General features: G+C 40.2%; 1 protein-coding gene and 1 long non-coding RNA gene across 4 annotated transcripts; one reads left to right on the forward strand and one right to left on the reverse strand.

Annotated features, from left to right (window-relative positions):
- Positions 1–11,620: 11,620 nt before the first annotated feature.
- Positions 11,621–19,625, forward strand: LOC146492069 (uncharacterized). Its single transcript, XR_014872462.1, has 3 exons — positions 11,621–14,979; positions 16,369–18,133; positions 18,897–19,625. It is a non-coding gene; the product is annotated as an uncharacterized LOC146492069 (long non-coding RNA).
- Positions 19,626–19,677: 52 nt separating this feature from the next.
- Positions 19,678–24,376, reverse strand: LOC146492070 (G2/M phase-specific E3 ubiquitin-protein ligase-like). 3 transcript variants are annotated; one of them, XM_085151915.1, is made up of 11 exons: positions 24,243–24,375; positions 23,697–24,161; positions 23,392–23,444; positions 22,303–22,342; positions 22,127–22,194; positions 21,907–21,993; positions 21,513–21,826; positions 21,105–21,286; positions 20,777–20,949; positions 20,393–20,607; positions 19,678–20,295 (listed from the first exon to the last, which is right to left on the reverse strand). In XM_085151915.1, exons 1-11 carry the CDS (start codon positions 24,330–24,332, stop codon positions 20,060–20,062), a joined length of 1,923 nt encoding a protein of 640 aa, XP_085008041.1. In that variant the 5' UTR covers positions 24,333–24,375; the 3' UTR covers positions 19,678–20,059. The 3 variants fall into 3 exon arrangements, with proteins under 3 accessions (XP_085008041.1, XP_085008040.1, XP_085008039.1); XM_085151913.1 differs by lacking the exons at positions 19,678–20,295; positions 20,393–20,607; positions 20,777–20,949 and having other exon boundaries at positions 20,983–21,286; positions 23,697–23,788; positions 23,855–24,161; positions 24,243–24,376; XM_085151914.1 differs by lacking the exons at positions 21,105–21,286; positions 21,907–21,993; positions 22,127–22,194; ... (2 more) ...; positions 23,697–24,161; positions 24,243–24,375 and having other exon boundaries at positions 19,680–20,295; positions 21,513–21,671.
- Positions 24,377–24,751: the final 375 nt, after the last annotated feature.

Here is a 24,751-nt window from a genome sequence, read left to right on the forward strand (position 1 = left end):
ATGCAGACAACAAGGAATACTAATGCCGAGCAGGATTCCAAAATGAAATAAATCACAGTGGAAAATGTTGCGTGACCAGCTTGACTTATGCAAAATGCTTGCATATCTTTGCTGAGGGCGTTTGTGGTGAGAGTTTATTAAACTTACACACTGCTCACAGCCATCTCACTTTTCCAGAACATTTTTCTCACCTGTCAGTTTACTGACAGATGTAAATTAGGCAGAAAATGCTGGAGCAATGTCTCTCAGAGCTCTGCCATAGATAGAAATGGTGTTAGGGAAAAATAACAACAACAAAAAAAATCAGATTTCATTATCAGCGACATAGGATGCAGACTAAATGAAATCTATTGTAGTATTATATTAATATTAGTATCATGTCGCTGCATTAAGTGAGCAAATTAAAAGTGACAAAGCATCGTTTGCAGAAGTGGTTTCCTATTTGTGTGAGTGATAACTGAATGTTTTCAAAGGGCAATTCTATTGTCTTTTTTTTTTTTTAATAAAGCCAAATCAAATTTTACAAACTCATTGCCTCACAAAATAAGAAAGTTCAACTTAAGGGGGGATGGGTTACATCATAGTAACTTTAACTTTTGATTCTCCCTGTGCTGTGCTTAAGAGGGAGTTAAGAAGCTAAATACCCTTTATCCCAGAGGTGTTCCAGCCTATACTGAAGTGGTTTACACATTTGCCAGTCAATTAAATGGTTCAATCTAAGGAGGAGACACAAATCCCTTAGGGGCTGTGTTAAGAAAGGAATCCAGGGTAAAAATCTGCCCCATTGTGAATGAAGTACCAGCTGCTTAGCACACCACAGGTGTGATGCTAAGCACTGTTGCCTCACAGCAAGAAGATCTTGGATTTGAATCTACCATCTGGCTGGGGTGTTTCTGTGTGGTATTCCCATGAAAACTTCTTGCACCAATACAGATGACATTACATGGAAAAGGTTGCTGGTTTAGCTCAGTTTGTTGAGCAGGTGACCACATGTAATATGGCTGAGAGTAACTGGCCTAGGCTTGAGTCTCATCCGCAGCCTTTTGCGGCATGTCTTCCCCCTTTTGTCTCTCTCTCCTTACCTGTCACCTCTGTCAATAAAGCCGATATTGTCATGGTCTGGCGGTCCCTGCCGGCTGACCTGCCCGTGTGTTTTTTGTGGTGTTTTGTTCTCCTCCTGTGCTCTCCTTTCTCTCCGCCTTCGGGATGTGTTTACGGAAGTCGCTCTTTCTGATGGCGGAAGTTGAGGGACCTCCAACCTTGAAGCGCCTCCTTGCGAGAGCCGTCACACCGGCAGCTGATTCGGGCTTTCCAGCAATCAGACTCCTTTCTGTGGGACTACTTAACTGAGGGGTTGAGCGCCGACCATCGGTGCTGGAGTATTGCACCAAGCCTGGTAGTGTAGTGTTAGGAGAGTGCTGCCGCTTGCTAGCGGAGCAAAGCTAACTGTGTTTGTTTTTGCCTGTCCCCAGAAGGAGGGACGAGACGGAGAGACTGAAGGAGAGATTCACAGAGTTTCGGGAATTTGTTGCACACTGATACACTACCACGCATCACAGGGAGAAGGGAGAGGATCACAAAAGAAAGACTTGCACTGTGGATTACTGTTTACTTGTTTCTTCACTGTAAATAAAGGCACTGTTCAACTCAGCGAGAGGTCCGCGTTTGGGTCCATTTACTCATCTGCTGTGACAGAGACACTGCATATCAGTCATGAAATACAAAATAATTTTCAGGCTTTTTACAAAGTGGTGAAATGATTATTTAGCCCCTTTACCTCAGTAAAAGTCACAATCAACCATCCATCTATCTATCCATTTTTTCCACTTATCTGGGACCGGGTCGTGGGGGCAGCAGAGAAGCCCCCTTTTCCTAGCTGCCTCCCCTAACTTGTCCAGGGGAACACCAAGGCATTCCCAGGCCAGCCAAGAGATATAGTCTCTCCAGGATGTCCTGGGTTCTCCTCTCAGTGGGACATATCCCGAACACCTCACCCAGGAGGCATCCTTGTCAGATGCCCAAACCACCTCAACTGGCCTCTTTCGATGTAGATTAGCAGCTCTACTATGAGCTCATCCTGGGCCGTGAGAAAAGTAAACATTTGGAGGAAGCTCATTTCTGCTGCATGTATCCATCATCCCGTTCTTTCAATCACTAACCAAAGCTCATGATCACAGTTGAGGGTAGGGACGTAGACTGACAGGTAAATTGAGAGCTGAGCGTAAAAGCGAAGCTCTCTTTTCACTGTGATGGACCGGTATAATGTCTGCATCACTGCAGCTGCATCACCAATCTGTCTGTTGATCTCTCGTATCCAAAATCTTACTTGAGAAATAGACTTAGTATCTATAGATTTTTTTAAATTGAAAGTGCTCATGAAAGGCATGTTGTGGTTTCCCCATGCATGGGTATGCTAGAGTCCAGCTGTTTCAGAGTGATCTAAATTTCATTATCAGATGCTGAAACATTTTGATTCATATGGATGTCTGCATATGTTCACAAATAAAGGGCAGCCATGCAGTCATCTTCTACCATAACGAAGTTATGCATGAGACTTTCAAGTAGACATCAAAGTATAAAGTGTAATAGCAGTGATTACTTTTCCACAGTGTTTGTAGCAGTCTCTGTCTGAGTATAATCCTTTACTTACACAGCATTGATCTTATCAGAGTCAGTACATTATACGATTACATTATAATTATTGATTAATTATGTATATTGCTTTAATGGTACAGCAGAAAGATTGTAGTAGTACAGTCACATTTTTGGGTAGAAGGTGAACAAGTTCATGCTTTAGATAGGAACCAGGTCTACCTTAGTTGGCACATGGTTAACTGCCATCTAAAATAGTGACTTCAGTGCATCAAGGCAGCCATAAAACAACAGTATGTTGGAGTCAGTCACCAATCAGTTTGCGATTCAATGCAGTCAGGATGGCATTCTGTATGAGATAAAGTGGTAATTAACTTGATCAGTCAGTGAAAACTGCCATCTGTTGCAAATTTGTTGCCATCAAAACAAAAGGAAATTCATATTCACTACTTATGTTGAAAGTGTTGCCAGTACAAGCTCAAACTCAGAAATTCCTCAACTAATAGTGATGCCATTACTGCAGGACAGAGTTTTAATGGCAAAAATAACATGAGTACTCAGCAGCTTTGCTTTTATAGGAGAATACTATCAGAGTGCAACCCGTTGGAAAGCAGTTTAGTTGAGTCCCCTGTTGCAAACAGATGTATCGCAAGTGAGTTATGCTCATCGGCACCGACAGACAGCTGATTTAGACTTATGTGGTGAGTATGGTGGTTTGGTGTTTTAGATGCAATGCAAACCACAACAGAAACAAATAAAATGGTATGTTCACACTCTTTTTTGTGCTCTTTTTTTTTTTTTCTTTGGTCGAGGCAAGCATATTCATTCCCAAATGTTTCCCCAACTATATAAGCTCATTCAAAAATTGCTGAAAAACTAGCTGAAAATTCATAGGAGGAATCACTGGTACTAAATGATTCAAGTGGGAGAAATCAGCGATGAGGCCCATCGTTGCTCTGACATGACTTGTAGCTAGGTGCATGATAAATTGCAGTCTACGTAATGGTTGAGGTTACAAGGCAGAGTTACACAGGGGTCTATGAGCTATGATGTACGTATGGCGCAGATTTAACACATACACATAAATTCCCTATGATTCACTTTGATTGCAATGTGTTGGTGGTCTGCCTGCAATTCCTTGGAATTGTTAGTCCGGCTGCCTATCGATCCGCTTATCAGTTGTTGCACTATCGCTGCGATCAGCCTATTTCAGTTCATGTGTCGGAGGAGGAAAACAGTGGCACAGTTTACAGCGTGGATTTGGACATAACATTTTTGTTGTACAAAGGATGAGAGTCCAATGGTAAATTGGAGACCGCTCGAAGAGAGAAACAACTGCATCAGACATCATACACAACTTTGCCCTTAGCAAGCACCTGCACAGACAACATGCTAACGCTAAGTTAGCCAAGTCAGCCGCTGCAGAACTTCAGGTAACAAACTGATGAACAGTCAGGCTGCAGCCGCCATTTCTACCTGTTCATCTTTCTACAGCAGGATCCACATAGTAATATAGTAGTATAACAAATGTCTTTCTCCTGGTTGTAATTGAGTAACATACTGCATTACTTTTAAGAAAAGCGTTTCACTGAGTGTGTAACACCCCTTTCAACACTTGGGATACAGATTTAAATGGTTACCTGTGTGTTGGGCCAATAGCTGAGGTTCGACTACTGGAGCAGAGTGGATGACTAATGAAACGCTCTGAGAACTTGGTTTGATCAGTTTGTATTCACAATTAAAGAATCTCACATACATACAATGAAAACAATAACAGTACATAAAAGGAAAAATTGGGCCCAAGTCACGGGAAAACAATAAACAAAACACACACACACACCCCCGGGGGATTTGACTCAGTCTCTCTCTCGTGTCAGCCGACACCCTTAAGTGTGAGTCCAGCAATGAGGATTCTCCTTGCAGGATGTGCAAAGGAGGAATGAAGTGCAAATCTGTCCTACCACTTAAGTAGAGTTTGTACAGTTCACGGTTCGTCCAAAGAATTTAGTTCTCTTCTTAAAACAATCATCTCAAGGATCTTGGAGGGGTGGCTCGCCATCTTTGGACTGGATCATCACTGAACTGTACTCCCAAGTAAAAAAACCTGACTTGTATAACACAGTCAGAATAACATTCAAAATCTATATTTAGTCATTTATACATATATCCTTTCTTATGTTTCGTTCATACATACTAACAAATTTGCATTTTACCTTTCCAGTATACAGAAAGAATGACAGAATATTCCAAAACATAGACAATGATAACTTCTTACCAAAGTAACCAATAAAATGGGCTCTCCTGGAGCTTCAAAATGGCGATGGTGCAGCGTTGTAGCACAACTACAAAGAAACATAACCCCATTTTCTTTAAACTGTATTCATCTCACAATGAACACAATTAAGGATTGATATGGGAACATATCAACATCTACAGCATACATATAACTTACAATCTTTACATGCATCGTCATTAGAAGCTAACAAACTCTAACATACAGTTTAATCCTTACAATCACACATGTACAGCCACATGGCTAATAGCAATAGCCGCGATAGCCGCTAGCATGTCATCGTTAGTGGCTTAAACTCACAATATTCTTGTTCACAACAAATTAACTCACCCAGAAGAATCCGAGCAGTAACAAACTCCTTTCTGGTTAACAACAATTTCCAGATAGTTTATTTCCACCGTACAATCCGACTGAATAAAAGCAACCACGCTTTCCACTAGGAAAAAACGGACTTTTCTTCCTCTTCCTCTTTCCTGATATCCGTAGCTGCTACGCAGTGAACGGCAGGAGGCGGTACTTCCCCCTGTATACTTCAAGGACCATCAGGACATTATAGACATCTTCTATTTTATTAATTCTCAACAAAATAATTTAACTTAATAAAACTTAACAGTGAACTCAAAATACTAACACCACTCATAACACACTAAAACCCTTAGTAACTCTCCAGGGTTACACCCTCCCCCACTGAAGGGTGGCACGTCCCTGTGCACCTTCTCTGCGGCTGTGTTGTTACTGGGTCGACAGGAGGGATGGTGGTTTGATCGTACCATAACGGGTCTGCAGCATCCATTGACCTTATTATGGCAGCACCCAGACCATGAAAAAGTGACTGAACCACCTCTATTAAAGGGTTTCCAAGTTCAGCATAATGGAGTCTCTTTGGTCGACTTCGCTGCCTGTTTGAACATCTGACGGCCTCATCTAACCCCTCTGATGGCTCTTTTATGTGGGTTAAATTAGCTATGTCATCAGTTTCAGGAACATCTTGTGTACCTTCAATGTCAAGCAGCTGAGATTCCCCAACAGGTGAAATGAGGGGCACTGAAATCTCACTATTCTTCCCAGAAGATTCACTTTCATCACCTCCAGTTCTTCCTGGCTCTTCATGGTCAAGCTGACCTGAGGTGAGCTTGTGGCTGGGGGCTCCTCCCCTTCTTCTATGGGAATTTCCACCTCAATTTCATCTGAAACTGCTCCGGGAACAACCGCTCTGCTAAGAGGGATCACACTGTCAGTAACGCGCTGCTCTGGTGGAATGTCGGTTGACACATGGTCAACCTTGGGCATTAGGGTGGAGGCAGCTGGATCCAAAAGTACAACCCTTGAAGGATACACTTCTTCATCGTCTGACATGACATCATCAAAGCATTCGTTTACATAACCTGGGTTTTGACGGGTTCTTGGCCTTCGCACTGTTGGCGGTACTGGGGTTTCAGGAGCACTTACGGGCAGAAACCCACAGGGCAACAGGAGATCCCTGTGTAAAGTGCGCAAAGGACCATTTCCAGCCTCAGGACGCACTGTATACACGGGAAGGTCATTAGCGTGTGACACAACTACATACACATCTGCCTCCCATTTGTCTGCTAGCTTGTGCTTTCCCCTCAGTCTCACATTTCGAACTAGCACTCGATCCCCTGGTTCAAGGCTAGACCCTGTAACTCTCTGGTCGAACCTAGTTTTGTTACGCTCTGCAGATTTCTTAGCATTTCTGCTCGAAAGCTCATAACTCTCTTTCAGGCGGTTCTTCAGGCCTTGCACATACTGTGAATGAGACAATGGCAGAGGATCAACAGGAAGCCCGAAAGCTAAGTCCACAGGGAGTCTTGGTTGTCTCCCGAACATAAGCTCATAAGGTGCAAACCCTGTGGCTTCATGCTTTGTGCAGTTGTATGCATGCACAAGAGGCTTAACATAGTCCCTCCAACGGGACTTGTCCTTATTATTTAGAGTGCCTAGCATCTGCAGCAGCGTTCTGTTAAAACGCTCCACAGGGTTACCCCTTGGATGGTACGGGGTTGTCCGTGTCTTCCGGATTCCTGCCATTTCACACAGCTCCTTAATGGTACGGGACTCAAAATCGGGGCCCTGATCACTATGGAGTTTTTCAGGGAACCCATAATGTGATATAAAATGTTCCCACAGACACTTAGCCACGGTAGTCGCCTTTTGGTTTGGCGTTGGTATTGCGAGGGCATACTTAGTAAAATGATCCGTTATTACTAATATGTCCTTGGTATTACTTTGATCTGGTTCCACACTCAGAAAGTCCATGCAGACTAATTCCAATGGTCTGGTTGTCACTATTGAAACCATTGTGGCTGCTCTCTCTGGTGGAGTTTTTCTTTTCATGCAGCGATCACAAGTCTTAATCTTTTCTTCAACCACTGAGGACATTTTAGGCCAATAAAATCTAGCTCTCACTAGATCAAGGGTGCGTTCAACACCAAGATGGCCCATGTCGTCGTGAAGACTTTCAAGTACCATATCTCTCAGTTCTCTTGGTAAGACAAGTTGATGAGTCACTCCCATCACTCCCTGTCTCTTGCGAAACAAGACTCCATTTTTGAGTTCTAGCCGGTTCCATTCTCTCAACAAGAGTCCATACTCAGGGAGCTCTTTTCTCACCTGAGGTGGAGGTGTCTCACCACTTTCCAACTGAGTAATTATTTCTCTGATGCTTGCGTCTGCTTGCTGTTTCTCTGAGATTTCAGCAAATGAGAAAGAGGGGATAACTGGCAGCCCATGACTGTCATTCCCTTGGAAGCAAGGTGGCAGGGCTTCAGGACTGAGTGCTATGGACTCAACCAAAGCAACTGAGTGATCAGAGCACTCAGAACCTTCACCAGCAAAATAGATGTCATGCCGCTCACAGATAGCTTTGATCACCTCTGGCTGAATGACCTCTGAGGTTTCCGTTTCTGAGAGGTGGTTGGCAGTGAACTTACAGATCCTTTCCTTCTCTTTCACCGAGATATGATCATCTATGAGTCCACCATGTGGCCTTCGTGATAATGCATCTGCGTCCACATCCCAAGGGACACACGAACGCTGTCTTCTCCTTATCGGCCTCCTCCATTTCAATTTGGTAGTAGCCGGATTTCAAGTCTAAAACCGAAAACCGCTTTGAGCCTGTGAGAGCTGAAAAAGCCTCTTCAAGATTGGGAAGGGCATAGGCGTCCTTGATTGTCTGTGAGTTCAATTTGCGGTAATCGATGCAGAGACGGATGGAGTCATTACGCTTCCGGACCACCACAATAGGGGACGCAAAAGGAGACTCAGATTCGCGAATCACGCCTGCATCCAACAGCTCCCTTAAATGTTTTCTCACGGCATCAACATCCTGTGGGTGTATTGGCCGGGCTCTCTGCTTAAAAGGAGTCTGGTCGTGAAGTCTGATGTGATGCTTGACCTGACCTACATGACCAAAGTCGAGGTCATGGTGAGCAAACACTTCTGGCATTGACTTCAATGTTTGTGTTACTCTTTCCTTCCAGTCAGCTGACAAAGGAGAATCTCCAAAGTCAAACTGTAAATCTGGACTAGAATTGTTCTTGTCTTTGACAGAGTCAGGTACATTTGTGTCAGACTTATGTGCTACTATTTGTTGAACAGCACTGAGTTCAGCGATCACTGTTTTTGGTGTGATCGTTACATCATGGGCGGTTTCATTTTTGACTATCACTGCCAATGTGCTCGCCCTTTTCTTAGGCAAAGTGACTAAACAATTTGCTACCAGTAGGCCACCAGGCATAGAGGGTGTTGTTGGTTGCTCTACCAAGGCCCACTTTTCATTAAAGGAGCTCCCAACAAGGGCTACCCCTTCTAAAGCAACAGTCCAGCAGGAATGGTCTCAGATTTCCCCCCCAAGACAGTTTTACTTGGCCCAGCTTGCCATTTGGTTGCTGTCTGTGCCTAAGCTCCAAGGCTTTGAGGACTGTTCGGTAACCGTACTGGACAGGTAGGCCAAATTCATTCATGTGAGTAGCAACACTTGAGTACAACACATCTAGTGTATTGGTGCCAATGAGAATTTGCTCTTGGGGATTTTCTCTCATGTTTGGAACCACAAGGGCCAAAGTAGAAATCTCAATCTCCTCTCCTACAAACTCTTTGGGAAAAGTGATATCTATTTCCACATAGCCAAAATATGGAACTTTTTGTCCATTAGCTCCTTCAACCTCCAACAAATCATCTAATGATTTAATTTCTTGGTCCTTCAGGTTGCTTTCATAGAAGGACAATGGAATCGTTGTAACTTGAGATCCAGAGTCTAAAAGACAGTTTACTCTTTTCTCTGCAACACACACTTCAGCAGTGCATTTGTTTCCAACTAACCTCTGTGGCAGCCCACATGGCTGACCTTTTGGCTGTCTTTTGCCTTTTTGCTTGGAGGTAGAGGGACTAGTGTTAGACTGAACTCCTGTATGTCCCACAACAGGGGTTGCTGTCAGTTTAAATGGTGTGGGTCCACAGAGCCATTCTGTGTCTCCCACTCCTGCCGTTTTCTTTGAAATTGCTTCCTTTTTGCTGCTACTAGCACGGGGTTGGCCTCATTACTGCATCTCAAGGCTACATGGCCATCCTCTCCACACCGAAAGCAGTACCACGGGCGTGGCCTGGGAGGTGGCTGGTGCTCTGGAACAGGCACTGCCAAGGGCTGCTCAGGAGCAGGATTGGTCTGCACAGTTACCGTTGCATTTGAGTTTGCTTTCTTACCCCTGTTTTTCCTGTGGGGGGTTAACTGAGCCATTTGAGCCTGTAACTCAATAACATGTTTCTTCAGGAGATTGGTTTCTGCTACAGCCTTAGACTCAGAGCAAACACAGGCAGTTTGCAGTTGGGACCAAACATGCTGTTTGGGTGGGGCTGGCTGTTGTCTGGAAGTACCAAGGTGCTTTTTCATACGTACTGCCTTGTTAGCATGCTTGTCTTCCTCAGTACGCAACAGGAGCAATAATTCAGCAAAACAAGGAGGGTTTTTAATTTTTTGTTCAAGCTGGAGCTCTGCTATTAAGGAGTCATCCCAGCAGCCTCTACAAAACTGCTTCAACAACTGCCTATCAAACTCATCAGCAGAGGCCCCTCCTCTCCTTGTAGCGGTGTTAAGCACAACTTGGAGTCTGTGAAGGTAGTTTGATGGTTTCTCACCAGCATTCTGCAGAGTACCCATAAACTTAGCAAACAGCTCGTCTCCATCCTCCACAGCACCGTAAGCTGAGTCAAGAAGCTGCAAATATGCAGAAGGTAAAGCTTGTGAATCAAGATGCCTAATGAAATCTGAAGCAGGGGGCAACAAGCTGTCAACAATCTTCCTGGAGCGACTTAAATCAGACAATGCTGGGTCTGTTAAAAGAAGTTCCACACTAGAGCGCCAGGTCTCATAATCAGTTTCATTATTTGGCCGCGGCAATCGGCCTGAAAAGACTCGAAGGCGTGAGGCAGCATAATGGTGTGGCGGTGCCTCCTCGTTTCGCACAATATGCTCCACAACAACCTTTTGTATCTCAGGGGGGTTGAGATCACTGGGGCTTAGATTTGGGCATGAACTCACTGTCACTGGTGGTATTCTTGGATGTTGCTCTTTGGTCAAGTGTCATACAGTGACGTTACTTTTTGCAACATTCATATTTCCAATATGCCATACATTTATAAGATCACTTATTTTGATAATGTTTGAGCTACAAACCTGGGCAGAAATATAGAGTGGATTAATTGCTACCAGTCTCAGTCACGTGCTCTGCTGCTAACTAAACCAACTGCTGCTAGCTAAACATATTTCTGACCACATAAACACTTGAAACGAGATTGCACAGTCCATAAAATAAAGGTCTAAACTAGACATAAGTTATAGGGTAATGTTTACATTTAAAATGAATGACAGCTGCGATAGGTTCCATGTCATTGATGACCCTGAATTGAATAAGCAAAAGATGGATGGATGGATAAATGGATGGATGAATTGATGGAAACATTTTGTAGCGAGAAAAATCAAGAACAAACTATACTCGTTACTATGTGTGCAAAAAAATAAAAGGAAACTCATTACAAAAAAGTAAACATCGAATAATTAATTTTTAAAAAAGGAACCTGTTAGCATTTTCACTCCATGTGTGTATGACATGTCACTGATCTTTTCAGTCCAATAAAGAATAGGTGCCCCTACATCATTTGCCTGTTTTCTCAGCTGTGCATGAACCAAGTCTTTTTCTTAGCTTTGATTTATCTGTGATGTGCTAAGTTCATTAGCGGCAATCACTGAGGCTTGTCAGAAGTGCACTAAAGTGATTTTGTTAATGACTCTGGAGATGGATCATCCTGATGTATGTAGGCGTCTTGCAAGGAAAACAGAATAATGTGGCTGCACTTGAAACTCGCGCTTCCACAGGCTCATTGAAAGCGCTATCAGAACAGTCAATACGTCCTCATTAGCTAAAGAAACATCAGGAAAAAAATATATATCAAAAGTATAGTTTATCCCACACTATCACCACACACACACACACACACACACACACACACACACACACACACAAAGCTTCTTGTTTGATCAGGTCAAATTGCTAAAATACAAAGAAGTGCACCTAAAACCCGCACTATGTAGAGGTAAGAAGATTCTTGGAATACGTTCAAAACCCCTTCTAGGTATGAAGTTTTAAGAAGAGGAGAACGAGGTCATAAATATATTTTTGTTTCATGTAGGCGTTCTGACCTTCAATGATTATGTTGTATATTTATTCAAATACAAATTGTAGCTGTAATTTTTACATTTCTTGCTGCAAGATTTTGTACATGTTCAGTCATTCACACGCATACAAATAAAAGCACACATTCTCAAGTTCTACTTTACGAGAGGCATTTAAAGTCATGTGAATAGATGTAACCAGTACAAACCACAAAATAAATATTGGATGCGACTAGAGATCATATATGACATGTTGAACAATTCTGTTCCTCATTTTGTGGCCCATGTGTAATTAATAGACCAGCAACAAGCGTTATGCAGCTGCTATTGATCCTAAACATCAGAAAGAATAAGCATCTTACAGTGATGCTGCCTGCTGAAGTGTTATCACGTATGCAGTGAAGGCCTCAGTGGGCACACAGTGCTCTCGAGGGTCCTACTGTTGAAAGTCGAGCCTTCCCAGAGCTGTATCTCTTACCCATTCACACATGTACCACTGGTTCCCACGGGCTCCACTACACCAGCACAACCATTAGGCTGCTGCATTGATATCCGCTCTTCATATAATATGGCAGCAAAACAGACACAATGCAAGCAGCTCTCCTAAGGAGCTTAGTTCTGCTGCAGCCAATGTTGATGCATTTAATGTATTATTTAGCAGAATCAGTGATTAGAACACGCACATTTAAACTTTTAGCATGCCACAATATGGGATGCTGTCATTTCCCCTGACTATTGGTGTAAAGGCAGATTACATGGGGAATGGGAAGTCATTGTGAAAGCACACACTGCAGCACAGTATTCCATCTAATAAATCCTAGTGGAAAACAACACCAATTGTGGACAAAATTATAGGAATCCTAAAATACATACTTTTTCTCCGAGTGAGCATTTGCACTAACTGTGGTAGAATCCACTTCTTCGGAGCTGCCTGACATGCAGTATGAAGGGTGTGTTTAAGAGGACTGGATAGGGTATTGATTTTAAGACTTCAGAGTTTATCAACTGTTTAATTTCATTGCTGCCTTTTGAAAGGCTCCTTGTTAAGATATTAATTCAAACTTGGCAATAAAAGCATTTATGACAATTCAGTAGTTCCTATTACCTTGTAAAGCCATCGTGGAAATGTGTAAAATGATGAATCAAGTAGGGACAACAAAGTTGCAAACATTTATGTGACCCGATAAAACGGGTGTGTCATCTTTTTTTCAAGCAGTTTTTTCATGGTATGCAGAAGAGCTAAGTGTAAGCACCATTTGTTGCTCAACAGATATGAAAAGTCAGTGTTTGCTGATAACTGGGTGAATGCTGTTATAATCCAATTTCATTTTGAGAGGAAATGCAGTGAATCAAGGATTTGTCATAATTACGTGGCAGCCTCTGAGGGTTGACATCGATCAACCCAACGATCAATTGCCAAAAAGTGAGGTTATTTCAGTGACCACTTGAGGCTGACACCAAAAGCTAACTGGTCCCCACAGGGCCCATCATGCTGAAATGACCAACTTTACAGCATATAAATAAACATGTTTACACCATGGTACAAAATAAACTAATTTCTAATTTCATTTGTATAAAAGCTTAAAGTTATACGCAGTAAAAGGTGTTGCAACTTTACCATGTATAACTTGGTATTATGGCTATAATACATGGTATTATGGCTGGCTCTATGGTTACCAGACCAAGTTAGCACATTTTCTTTTACCCATACAGTCTATTGATACTCCTTGCCAATCCACCATATTATCATTATCTGATGACTTAACTGTCTATGTTTCTTCCAAACCAACAAGACAGCCAAAATATTTTGTGTCTTTTTACTTGGTTATGTAACCCAGCTGGAGAAACAGGTTAAAACAAGATGAGCTTTATAAGGTATTTGTTTAGTTTCAGAATAATTCTTTTATTTGTTTTATTTTATAGTCACAAGAAGTGATAATTAGGGCTGAGTATCGTCACTGATTTCTAGAATCGATTCGATTCTGATTCACAAGGTCCTGAATCGATTCGATCCACGATTCGATTCAATTCGATTCGATTCAATTCGATTCAATTCGATTTGAATCAATTCGATTTGAATCTGGGAAATTTTGCCTCAGACAGTCAGAAATATTATAATTCAGATCAGTACATTTACATATTTTTGTATCTGTAAAAAGGAAGCTGACACTTGCAAGACTTTATCAAAGCTGTAAGCATCACAGCAGATGCCTTTGTGTCAAAGTAGCTGAAGATAAAACACAGAAAAACATGAAGGTGATTTTCCTGGCCTGGAATTTTATAAAAATATTCTGCAGTACATCAAAAACGAAAGAAAACCATTAATTAATGAACATTACCTCTGAAGTTACAGCTGTTTTATTAGAGACACGGCTAAGCGTTTTCCATTTTGCATAATTTTAAAACGTTTAAATTTGTTCAGAAGCCTATTGAACGGCAGAAATTAGGTTTTCTTTTCGGAAGTAAGTAAAAGGAAAAAAAACATCGGCCGACAGCGCTGTAAATAACGGTAGTCTTGTGCGTAACAAGCAAGCGAATAATGCAGGAAACAGATTTCGGGGATAGACGGGAAACTGTTCTTGAAGTACACTGAGAAAGAGAGAGAGCTGTGCATGAAGTGTGATTTTATTGTGGTGGAAGAAAAACAGCAAAAGTAAGAGGGAGTCCATGATGATGTTTATGTGAAGCTTAGTTTGGATCTTCTTTTGCTGCTGGTTCGGTCAATATTGTTCGGAGAGAGATAAAACTAACAGCAAAAAGGGCGTAAACACAAAGCGCGGACCCGCCGAAACATCAGAATCAGCAAGGTCGGGGCTGAAAGCCGCCGTCGGGTAAGAAAGGCGACATCTCACTGATTCTGATCCATTGGCGGGTCTGCGCTTTGTGTTTACGTCTTTGTGCAGAAGCCGTGTACCTGCTCTCATTTACTGTTTTAAATGTTTGGTGGTTGTCAAAATTTTGTGACGTTTCACCTGAGATTCTGGAATTTTGGGCAAAATACATTTATATAAAAATCGATTCAGGATTTTAATGAATCGATATCACGTTATCCAAGCCAGAATCGATTTTAATGGATTATTAAAACCCACCCCTAGTGATAATGTGAAAAAAAGGTTTCTTTTCACACTTCCTGCTGTGCCTAGCAGGAGCTTTATTTTGAAGTTTTCACAGGAAGTTGTGTGTTTACACGGTGTATTGTTACTAGCCATTAGAGGAAAAAGAAAAATCCGACGCTATCTTAATTTGCAGCAGAAACTGCCTTGGTTAGGGAAGCAAGGCTTCATAAAAGTTGTTAAAAAGTGTTCAGAAGTTATCGGCTAACATTTCAATAGTGAAGTGAATGTTAGACAGAGCTGTCGAAATCAGCAGAGGTGTCAGCTAAGTTAATAGCATTCCACATGTCTCGGTAAGCTAACTGATTTACCTTCTATGTTCAATGATCGTGACGATGATGCTAATCATAGTAGTTGATGCATATTTTTCTACTGTAGGTATCATGTCAATGATGAGCCTTTGTGTTATGAGGGAACAAATGCAATTTGATAGCTTTTGTGCCGAATTTAGTGTAACGTACGTTCTGAAGAAATTTAAGCTTTAACATTTGTCTAATAATTGTGTTAAGTGCTGTCTATTGCAACTACGTTGGTTAGACAGAAGTTCTAACACGAGATACAATTTAATCTGTTAACTGAAGAGTACCACACTTTTTCAGGATCTAAGTAATTGCAAATTGCAGTTATTGTTGTTGAGTTTATGATTAATTTGAATGCTGAAATAAGTGATAGATCAGAGACTGTAAACCTGTTTTTTTTTTTTTTTTTTTTTTTTTTTTTTTGCCTGTCCCGTTTGGTTCTTTTGCCATCAGAATTATTGTCTAAAGGCGAAGAAAGATGCCCAACGGATTTTCTTTACCAAATTGACCATCCCAGCTTTGCCGTAATGGTCCATTTGATTCACCTTTTATTCTTTATTTTATTTTCACTTGCTGAATACGGGACAGACTTGACTGGGGGAAAGAAAAGGGAGAAAGAAAGAGGGGAAGAAAATATACTATACTTTTCTGTAAACCTGTTTCTAAATACAGGTCAGGTCTTTTAGTAAGCTATCAAATCAAATCAATTTATTTATATATCACTTTTCACAGGATAAAAACCACAAAGTGCTTCACAGTAATATAAAACAGAAATACATAAAATTCATTAATAATAAAACACACAGCACAAATCTAATTACAAGCCAATCTAAATAAATGAGTCTTAAGTTGCTTTTTAAAAGAATAAATACAATCAAGGCAGCGTAATGATGGAGGGAGAGCATTCCACAACCTGGGGGCCACTGCTCTAAAAGATCTATCACCCCTGGTTTTAAAATATGTTCGAGGGACTACCAACAGCCTTTGATTAGAAGATCTCAGGCTGCGATAGGGAGTGTGGGGTTCTAAAAGATCAGAAATGTAAGCAGGGGCATCACAATTCAAAGCTTTAAAAGTCAGTACCAAGATTTTAAAATGAATTCTGAAATGTACTGGAAGCCAGTGTAATGAACGTAACACTGGTGTAATGTGCTCTCTTTTTTGTGTCTTAGTTAAAAGCCTTGCAGCAGCATTCCAGACTAACTGGAGACGGTCAAGATTCCTTTTGCTCAAACAAAGAAAAAGACGATTACAATAATCTAAGCGAGAAGAAATAAAAGCATGAATAACCATTTCTAACTCAGACTTAGACAGCAAAGTTCGCAGTTTGGAGATGTTTCTTAGCTGAAAAAGGCAATTCTTAATTAACTGCTGTTGTTCTAGGGACATGGCAGAATCAAACATCACACCAAGGTACCTGAGGCTCAGGTGAACAGATGAGCCAAGAGAACCAAGATGAACTCCATGAGGATTCAATTCCAATTCCAATTCCAATTGATGGCGATCCACTCGGTGTGATTTCCAGGATCCAGATCTGCACAATCAGTCAGACGGCCAATGGTTTATCTGATTTCTGGTAGGATTCCGCCAGTCACCCCGACCGGCAACAGAGAACAGACAAAAAGAGTGCACTCTAGACTATAAAAACACTAAGTGTGAAACTTCAGTGGACCTTTTTGCTGACTGACGTATCATTACAGATCATTCCCTTACGGTGGCTGGGAAGTGCAAAGCGCAACAAATTAAAAATCCGCAACAAATTAAAAAACCGCAACAAATTAAAAAAACCTCAACAAATTAAAAAACCGCAACAAATTAAAAATCCACAACAAATTAAAAATCCACAACAAATTAAAAAACCGCAACAAATTAAAAACCCACAACAAATTAAAAAACCGCAACAAATTAAAAAACCACAACAAATTAAAAATCCACAACAAATTAAAAAACCACAACAAATTTAAAAAACCGCAACAAATTAAAAAACCGCAACAAATTAAAAATCCACAACAAATTAAAAAACCGCAACAAATTAAAAATCCACAACAAATTAAAAAACCACAACAAATTAAAAAACCGCAACAAATTAAAAAAACGCAACAAATTAAAAAAACGCAACAAATTAAAAACCCACAACAAATTAAAAATCCTTGACGGAAAGGGATTGTCTGAAATACCGGAAGTGGCACAACGATCAGGCTTACTCCATATTTGTAGCTCAGAAAAGTGATTCGGGATGTCAACAAATGTCGAGAAACTCACTCCTCACAGCGCTTCCTCATTACCCTGACGGTGCTCGCTGCATAGAGAACCGGAAAGTGTTTTGTCCGTTTTGTGGCGTTAGCTTCAGCCTCTTCACCGCTTTTTGTTCTTCCTGTGGACGGTCTCTGGAGCTTTTGCGGCACACAGACCAGGCTGAAGGGTCAGACAACCTACAATACTGCATTAAATATTTCAACGAAGGTCACTCATATAGTGTTATCGTGGACATGATGTTAAGTTTGCATGGTGTAAAGATGAGTTTAAGGAGTCTTAAAAGTAAACTCAATAATGCTGGACTTTACCGAAGAAAACATTTTCACTCCAGAACAACAATCATTAACGCAATCAAAGTGGAGCTTCAAGGACCTGGGCGATTGTTTGGGTATCGAACAATGTGGCAGGTACTTAAACAAAAGCATCATCTTAAAGTGAAGAGGGATGATGTGATGAAAATACTCCGGGAGCTTAATCCTCATGGATGCCAGATGAGAACACGCAGAAGATTCATTAGGAGAACCTATCATTCGCTGGGACCCAACTACATGTGGCATGCTGATGGTTATGACAAGCTCAAACCATTCGGTTTGGCCATTTCAGGGTGCATTGATGGATTTTCACGCAAGGTTTTGTGGCTAGAATGTGGACCAACCAATAATAATCCAGTGGTCATAGTTTACTATTACTTGTCATGTGTTGGGAGCCTTGGTGTTGTACCGATGAGACTGAGAACTGACTGTGGGACAGAAAACGGCATTATGGCTGCAGTTCAGTGCGCACTACGTCACCATCATGATGACCACTTCAGCGGAGAGTCCAGTCACATGTTTGGTTCATCAACGAATAACCAGCGAATTGAGTCCTGGTGGTCCATATATCGAAAAGGAAGGTAAATATAACATTTAATTTTGCCTGATATTTAAAGGTGTAACAAATTTCAATGTTGTGCAAAAGTTGATTTATTGTCAGTCTGCCCCAGGACACCTGTGGCTACAACTGTAGCTGCCTCCACCAGTGTGTGAATGTGAGAGTGAATGAATAGTGTAATTGTAAAGCGCTTTGAGGGCCTCGAAAAGCGCTATATAAATGCAATCCATTATTATTATTATTATTATTATTATTATTATTATTATTATTATTATTATTTCAGTAATTCAACTTAAAAAGTAAAACCGATATTAAATACTCATTATATGCCAAACTAGACATTTTTAGCCCATTTAGTAATTATGATGATTATGATTTGGAACATAAGAAAACCCCAACTTCAAAGCCAGAATAAACCATGTAAAGCACTTTGTGCTACATTTATGTATGAAAAGTGCTTTATAAATAAAGATTGATTGATTAATCATTAACATTATAACAAATACTTGAAATACCTCACTTTGTATGCAATGAGTCAATATCGCTAATTTCACATTTAATTTGAATTACTAAAATAAATTAACTTTTGCACATTACTCAAATGTTTTAGAGGTTTGCCTGTATGCAATCCCTTTCGATAGAAAACATTTTAACTGACTGGAGTCTATATATGATTCAGTTAAAATGAACTGTAAAGTCCCATGCAATGACGTGTTGTGAAATGATGCCATGTAAACAAACTAAACTATTTCTAAACAATTTTTTTTTTTTAACAATTTCTCTAGGGCTCAGTTTTGGTTGGAGCTGTTTGCGGATCTTCGAGATGCTGGACACTTCAATGGAAGTCATGAGCATCAGTGCCTTTTGAGATTTTGCTTCACTGACATTGTTCAAAAAGATCTTGATGAATGTGTGAAGCTGTGGAACACTCATCGGATTCGTCCCTCAAGAACAGCTTCATGTCCAGGAGGTGTGCCAAATGAACTGTACTACCTACCCCACAGGTAATGGATAATAATGATCAAATAATTACTTTATGTGTAAACCTATATTAATGCAATTGTCTTCCATTGACCACAGATACGGCTCCAGGGACTGTGGATTCCTGATTCAACAATCTGAACTGGACGCTTTTCCTGAGTCTAGGCTGTCAGTAGTTATATGTGGGGACTCAAACATACAGGAGTATCTGAATTTTGTAATGGAGCAAAATCATTTTCAAAAGCCAGTCTGCTGGGATTCTGCCACTGAACTTTACATGAAGTTATTAGAAATTGCACATTTCTAAAAAAAAACAAAACAAAAAAAAAAACTGGCTTTTTGTCGTTTTTACCAAAACCTATCCTGTATTTTTGGACTAGGCTACATGAGTTGGCTGAAGATGCCAAAAGTTTAAGTTTGTGTTTGTAAAAGCACATTCTTACTGCAATGTCTTGCTAATTCTGGTCCTTGTTTAGCTGATGGAAGTTGAGATACAGTCCTGAACATTTAGATCAATAATAAATCAAATCAAAATCAAATCTTGCACTGTATTGTGTGTTTATTAGAACTTTTAAGAGTAGAACACTTTTAAATGCCTTTACTTTTAGTAGCACTGTCAAACCTTTGAACAAATCAAGTCAAGCCATTGTATTTTAAATGTCCTTTGAACATATGTACCTACATTTTAGAATTAAAAAAACATGCTCAAATACACAACTGATTTCTGGATAAGTCCCGTAGCAAAAAAACTACAGAATTTACAATGTAATGCCAAGAAGAAGCAGCTGTAAGTGACTGGGTTAGCTAATAAAACTGCAATAACCCTGGTAAACTATAATGGATTTGTGCTGCACCACCAGCATGTCCCACCTTCTCCTATTCATAACATCTTTAAAAAAAAAAAAATCTTGACTTAAAAACTTGAGAAACAAATCAACAGCAGGTTTGAACTACAAGGCCAGACATCCTAGAAACATCCAAATCCTGGGGAGTTTTGAATTCCAAAATCCATGTTGGATTTAAACACGGAATATGAGGTTATCATTGGTAGTTTCAATAAGTTTAAGCATGTATTTGCCATCGGGAATAAAGAGTCATCCAGGAACTGTAGGCTTGGTAGTGGATCTAATCCAGAAGGTGGCAGTGATGTTAGCCCAGTTGCAAACATCAGAACATCGCCCACTGACACAGCAGTTTGTGATTCTGCAAAAAATAAAAATACATGTAAAAAATTATATATGTATATGTGAACTCAACACATTGTCTTGTAATGAGTACTAAAAGAAATACTGGTATACACCTTCACAGTCAAGCAGATAGTCTGACCAGTAGCCCACAGTTTGACTTTCCAGACGTCTCCTGTTACTTCCAGATGGGCTGAAGTCAGGTTTGAAAAGTCTCTCAAGTTCAAGAGCTGTGAGTTTCTTTTCCATGTGACACAGGACCGGGGAAAGCAAAGTAGGGTGTTGCTGGAGTGCACTCAGGAAATGAAGTGCTGAAAGACCATCTTTAAATCTAAAGAATGAGGAGAACTTTATGTAATTTACCAGTTCATAATACATGCACAAACTATGGACAAACTTTGAACTCTGGAAACCTTGGAGAATGTAAAACATTTCAGTCGGAAATTATGCACAACACCGTCATAACAATAATTCTATAGTCTCTTCTATAGTAGTCTCACCTCTCAATTACAGATGAGTTTCGAGCAATTATATACCACCGGAGATAGTCAGACACAATGTCTTTCTTTTCCTCAACTGTGGAAACATGCCTTAGACAACCAGCCACCTGTAGCATAGTACTGTGTTTTATGACACAGTCACGCAGGACATCCACTGAACCAGCACTGTCGATCTGAAAAACCCATAAAAATGGACATACCACGATGTAAGCTTACATGTCTGATTTTCATTCCTGTTTTTTCCCTACACAAAGAAAGAATATTTTAATTTCATACAGATGAAGAAGCTATAGTTCTATCCTGCATTCAAATCCTGCGCTGTCCTCACCTCAGCTTGTAAAGCTTTCCCTATGTCGTCATCTGTGACTGAGGCAACTGTTACTTTTACTGAAGTCTGGCCTGCAAGATAATGTACCAGCTCTTCTGACAGGAAATGGGGCCCTGGACCACCATGCACAACTGACATGGCTATCATCTTTCCTGCTAGGTAGTATTCATCCTCCCTTACAGCTGTGAATGAATACAGTAAATGATAAACTCTCTCACACACATCTATCGATCGATCAGATCCGATTGATGTCAGATCAACCAACAGATAGACAGACAGACTAATGCTGTGTTGAAATAATCCAAAAAACTATTATGAGTTGCTTCTGATAATAATTAAAAACAAATTGATTTATAAGTCCAAAAAAGCCTTTAAATTAAGTTTATCAAACATCTGATCATTGCATACCCTTTGCATTGTAGACGAGGAATCGATGTCCTTCTGGTCCATCAAAAATGGGACGATCTTTCATGTGTTTCATTAGCAGACTCAAAAACTCTCGTTTTGGGCCACCTGCATCAAGTCCTTCTTCTAGAATGCCAGCATCATCAGTAAATTTAACCAGCATGTCAGCGGTTTCAGAGTATGACAACCGCCTGAAACCCCTGACTGCTCCATCCCAGACATTTGCTCTTGAGATGTTGAATCTGCTGACACTTCCATGATGAATAGCACTGGATAAGTTTGCAATGATGTCAGGTAGAGTAATGTTAACGTCTTCCCTGTAATCACAAAAATGAAAGACATAATGCAAGACTATACAATTTAGCGTTGTTATTTTAAGTAGTATTTGATATTTTACAGTGCTTTGTAGTCAATCGGTGAAGCAACTTCAACCAGCTCTTCATCCTCGTCCTCAATGCAGGGGGCACACAGGTCTGCATATTTACTGTTGAGAAATTATAATTCCAAGATTAGACTAACTTCTATTCACCCTATAACTATCTTTACCCATTTCACAAACCCAAACGTGTACTGTAGTTACAGGTTTAAAATTACGTATAAGACACATTTTTATTTACCTATAGGGACTCATGACTGGATTTGTTTCGTTTTGGTGATCAAGATCCTCTGTATCAGATATTACAATCTGAAAAACAACAACAACAAAAATTGCATACTGTACATAAACATACATAGCATTGTATTATTTCAACAATTGCAAAAAACCTCATGCTGACAGAAATTGCCCAAATACCTGACTTGGCTGTATGGTAGATGAAGGTCCTGGAGCATGTCTGAAACAGAATACGAGTATTGGAATTAAAATGTCCAGATAAGTAGCTCATAACGTTTAATATTATTTATGATACCAACATTATAAAAAGGCTATGAAACCAATAAATATTTATATTAGGGCGGGGCAATAAAATAACAGCAATATGTATTGCAGTATACTTTTTTCTCAATGGAAAGCAGTAGCAGCAGAAAGCAATGGAAGCAGTGCCACACGCAGAGATGTTTGGGCACCACTTACATCTAAACCAGCCATTAAAATAAATATACAAGGAGAGATTAGGAGAATTTGCTTTTATTCCTTAGCTTATTCATATGATATTGACAAAAACTTTGTATTTTACGTCTGTTCTCATGTATAACTTACTGTAAACTAAGATTTATTTTTAGAATCATTCTTTTTTGTTTTTAAATGTAATTGACCAAGAATTTGAGTGATCTGGTGTTTGTTGTCTTTTGAAACTGGAAATCTTTATCCCTTTATTTAGTTTTTAACATGTACCTTTTTTTAGTTATCCGAAACGGATGTAATATGTTAATACATCTGTCTGTCTGAACTTATGACAGGAAATAAATATTTAAATCAAAACAAGCTTCTGAGGATTTCACAACTTATGTGAAATTTTAAGTTCATCTTGTAATTGGAAGGTTGCCGGTTCGAGCCCCAGCTCGGACAGTCTCGGTCGTTGTGTCCTTGGGCAAGACACTTCACCCGTTGCCTACTGGTGGCGCCAGTGGCAGCCTCGCCTCTGTGCGCCCCAGCGTGGCTGTGGCTACAATGTAGCTGCCATCACCAGTGTATGAATGTGTGTGTGAATGGGTGGATGACTGAATGTGTAAAGCGCTTTGGGGTCCTTAGGGACTAGTAAAGCACTATACAAATACAGGCCATTTTCCATGAGCAATAGCACATTTAATATGTAAAAATCTAGCGGTTTATATCATGATGTATATCATTATTCCCTGAAATAAAACAAAGAAATATTGTGACATGAAAATATTGTATTGCCCAACTCTAATATATAGCAGAACAAGCTCTGAAATAACTTACTCCTTCTCTGCATGTCTACCATTAGGGGTACTCTGGTCTTGTGGTTTGAAAACCTAAGATGAAAAATATGCACTTTTCAAAGCTTTCAACAACTTCGTATCGTATTTAGATAGTTCATCAATACTTTAAAAATATATATATATATTTTTAAGAACATATAATCACACAATGAAAATAATCCACCCATGGATATTACAGCATTATGATCATTATAGAGAAAAAAATACAGCACTCTGAGGACATGCACCTCTGCCAGGGCCACTCATAGGCCTCTGGCATGGTGGAGGGGAAAAAAAAGTACACACCAATGTGTCTGCCTGGTTGAACTCAGCTGTGCTTCTTGATGTAATCACAATCTCAGGGTCTGAGTCTGAGGTACCATCCTCTGCAATCAGAGCTGAGAAAATAAACACATTATTAGTTGCTGTATATGTAAACACATCAAAATATAAAATTAACGAACCTTGTTTGAAGTGGCTCTCTAGGCAAATGAAAAGAGAAATCCTGTTGTAGTTATTTCCTATTTCCTCTTTATAGTCTGCCAATCGGAATGGCCTTTCTGTCCCAGGCACATTTATCACCTCTGTGCAGTCGGGATACAAAAGGACATATGGTCCCTCCACCAAGTCCTTGTTGAATGTTCTCATTTTTTCTACAGCCTGCTTCAAGAGGTCAGGGGCTGTAATTTCGGGGCTGATAAATAAGGGCAGTGTTTTCCCTCTTAGCGGTTTTAAGTCCGTTTGTTGTGACACCATTAATCCTATATTGATCTAGAAAGAAATAATAAAAGCCAGATCACTTTAAGAATAATTGCCAAATCCTCATTTATAAAGTTATCTGTGATGGCTTACCTTGACAGGTTTACTCTGTTGCTTGAGTTTTAATTTTGCTCCACAGCTGAAGGCCTGACGTTCTATGGATTTTGATCTTTTGTACTCCATGAACTGCTTGTATGACGGACATGTTTGTTCTGGTTGAATGAAAAACGTTTAACATCAAAATGGGGTTATAAGCACTCTCCATTACTAAACGTAGACGAGAATACAGTATAAGCAAACATAAAAAGAAAACGGAGCCAAAATGGTAAATAAACGTGCTATTTAACTGAAATAGCATAGACTGTCTGAAGAGAATAAAAAGTGAGTAATATATCAAAATTACTTTGTTCAGAATTTTCTGTTTGTTTTGATATCCCTGGGGAGTCTGACCCTTCAGCCTGGTCTGTGTGCCGCAAAAGCTCCAGAGACCGTCCACAGGAAGCACAAAAAGGGGTGAAGAGGCTGAAGCTAACGCCACAAAACGGACAAAACATTTTCCGGTTCTCTATGTAGTGCAGCGAGCACCGTCAGGGTAATGAGGA

This window comes from Neolamprologus multifasciatus, chromosome 23 (assembly GCF_963576455.1).
Source record: "Neolamprologus multifasciatus chromosome 23, fNeoMul1.2, whole genome shotgun sequence".
Lineage (NCBI taxonomy): Eukaryota > Metazoa > Chordata > Actinopteri > Cichliformes > Cichlidae > Neolamprologus > Neolamprologus multifasciatus.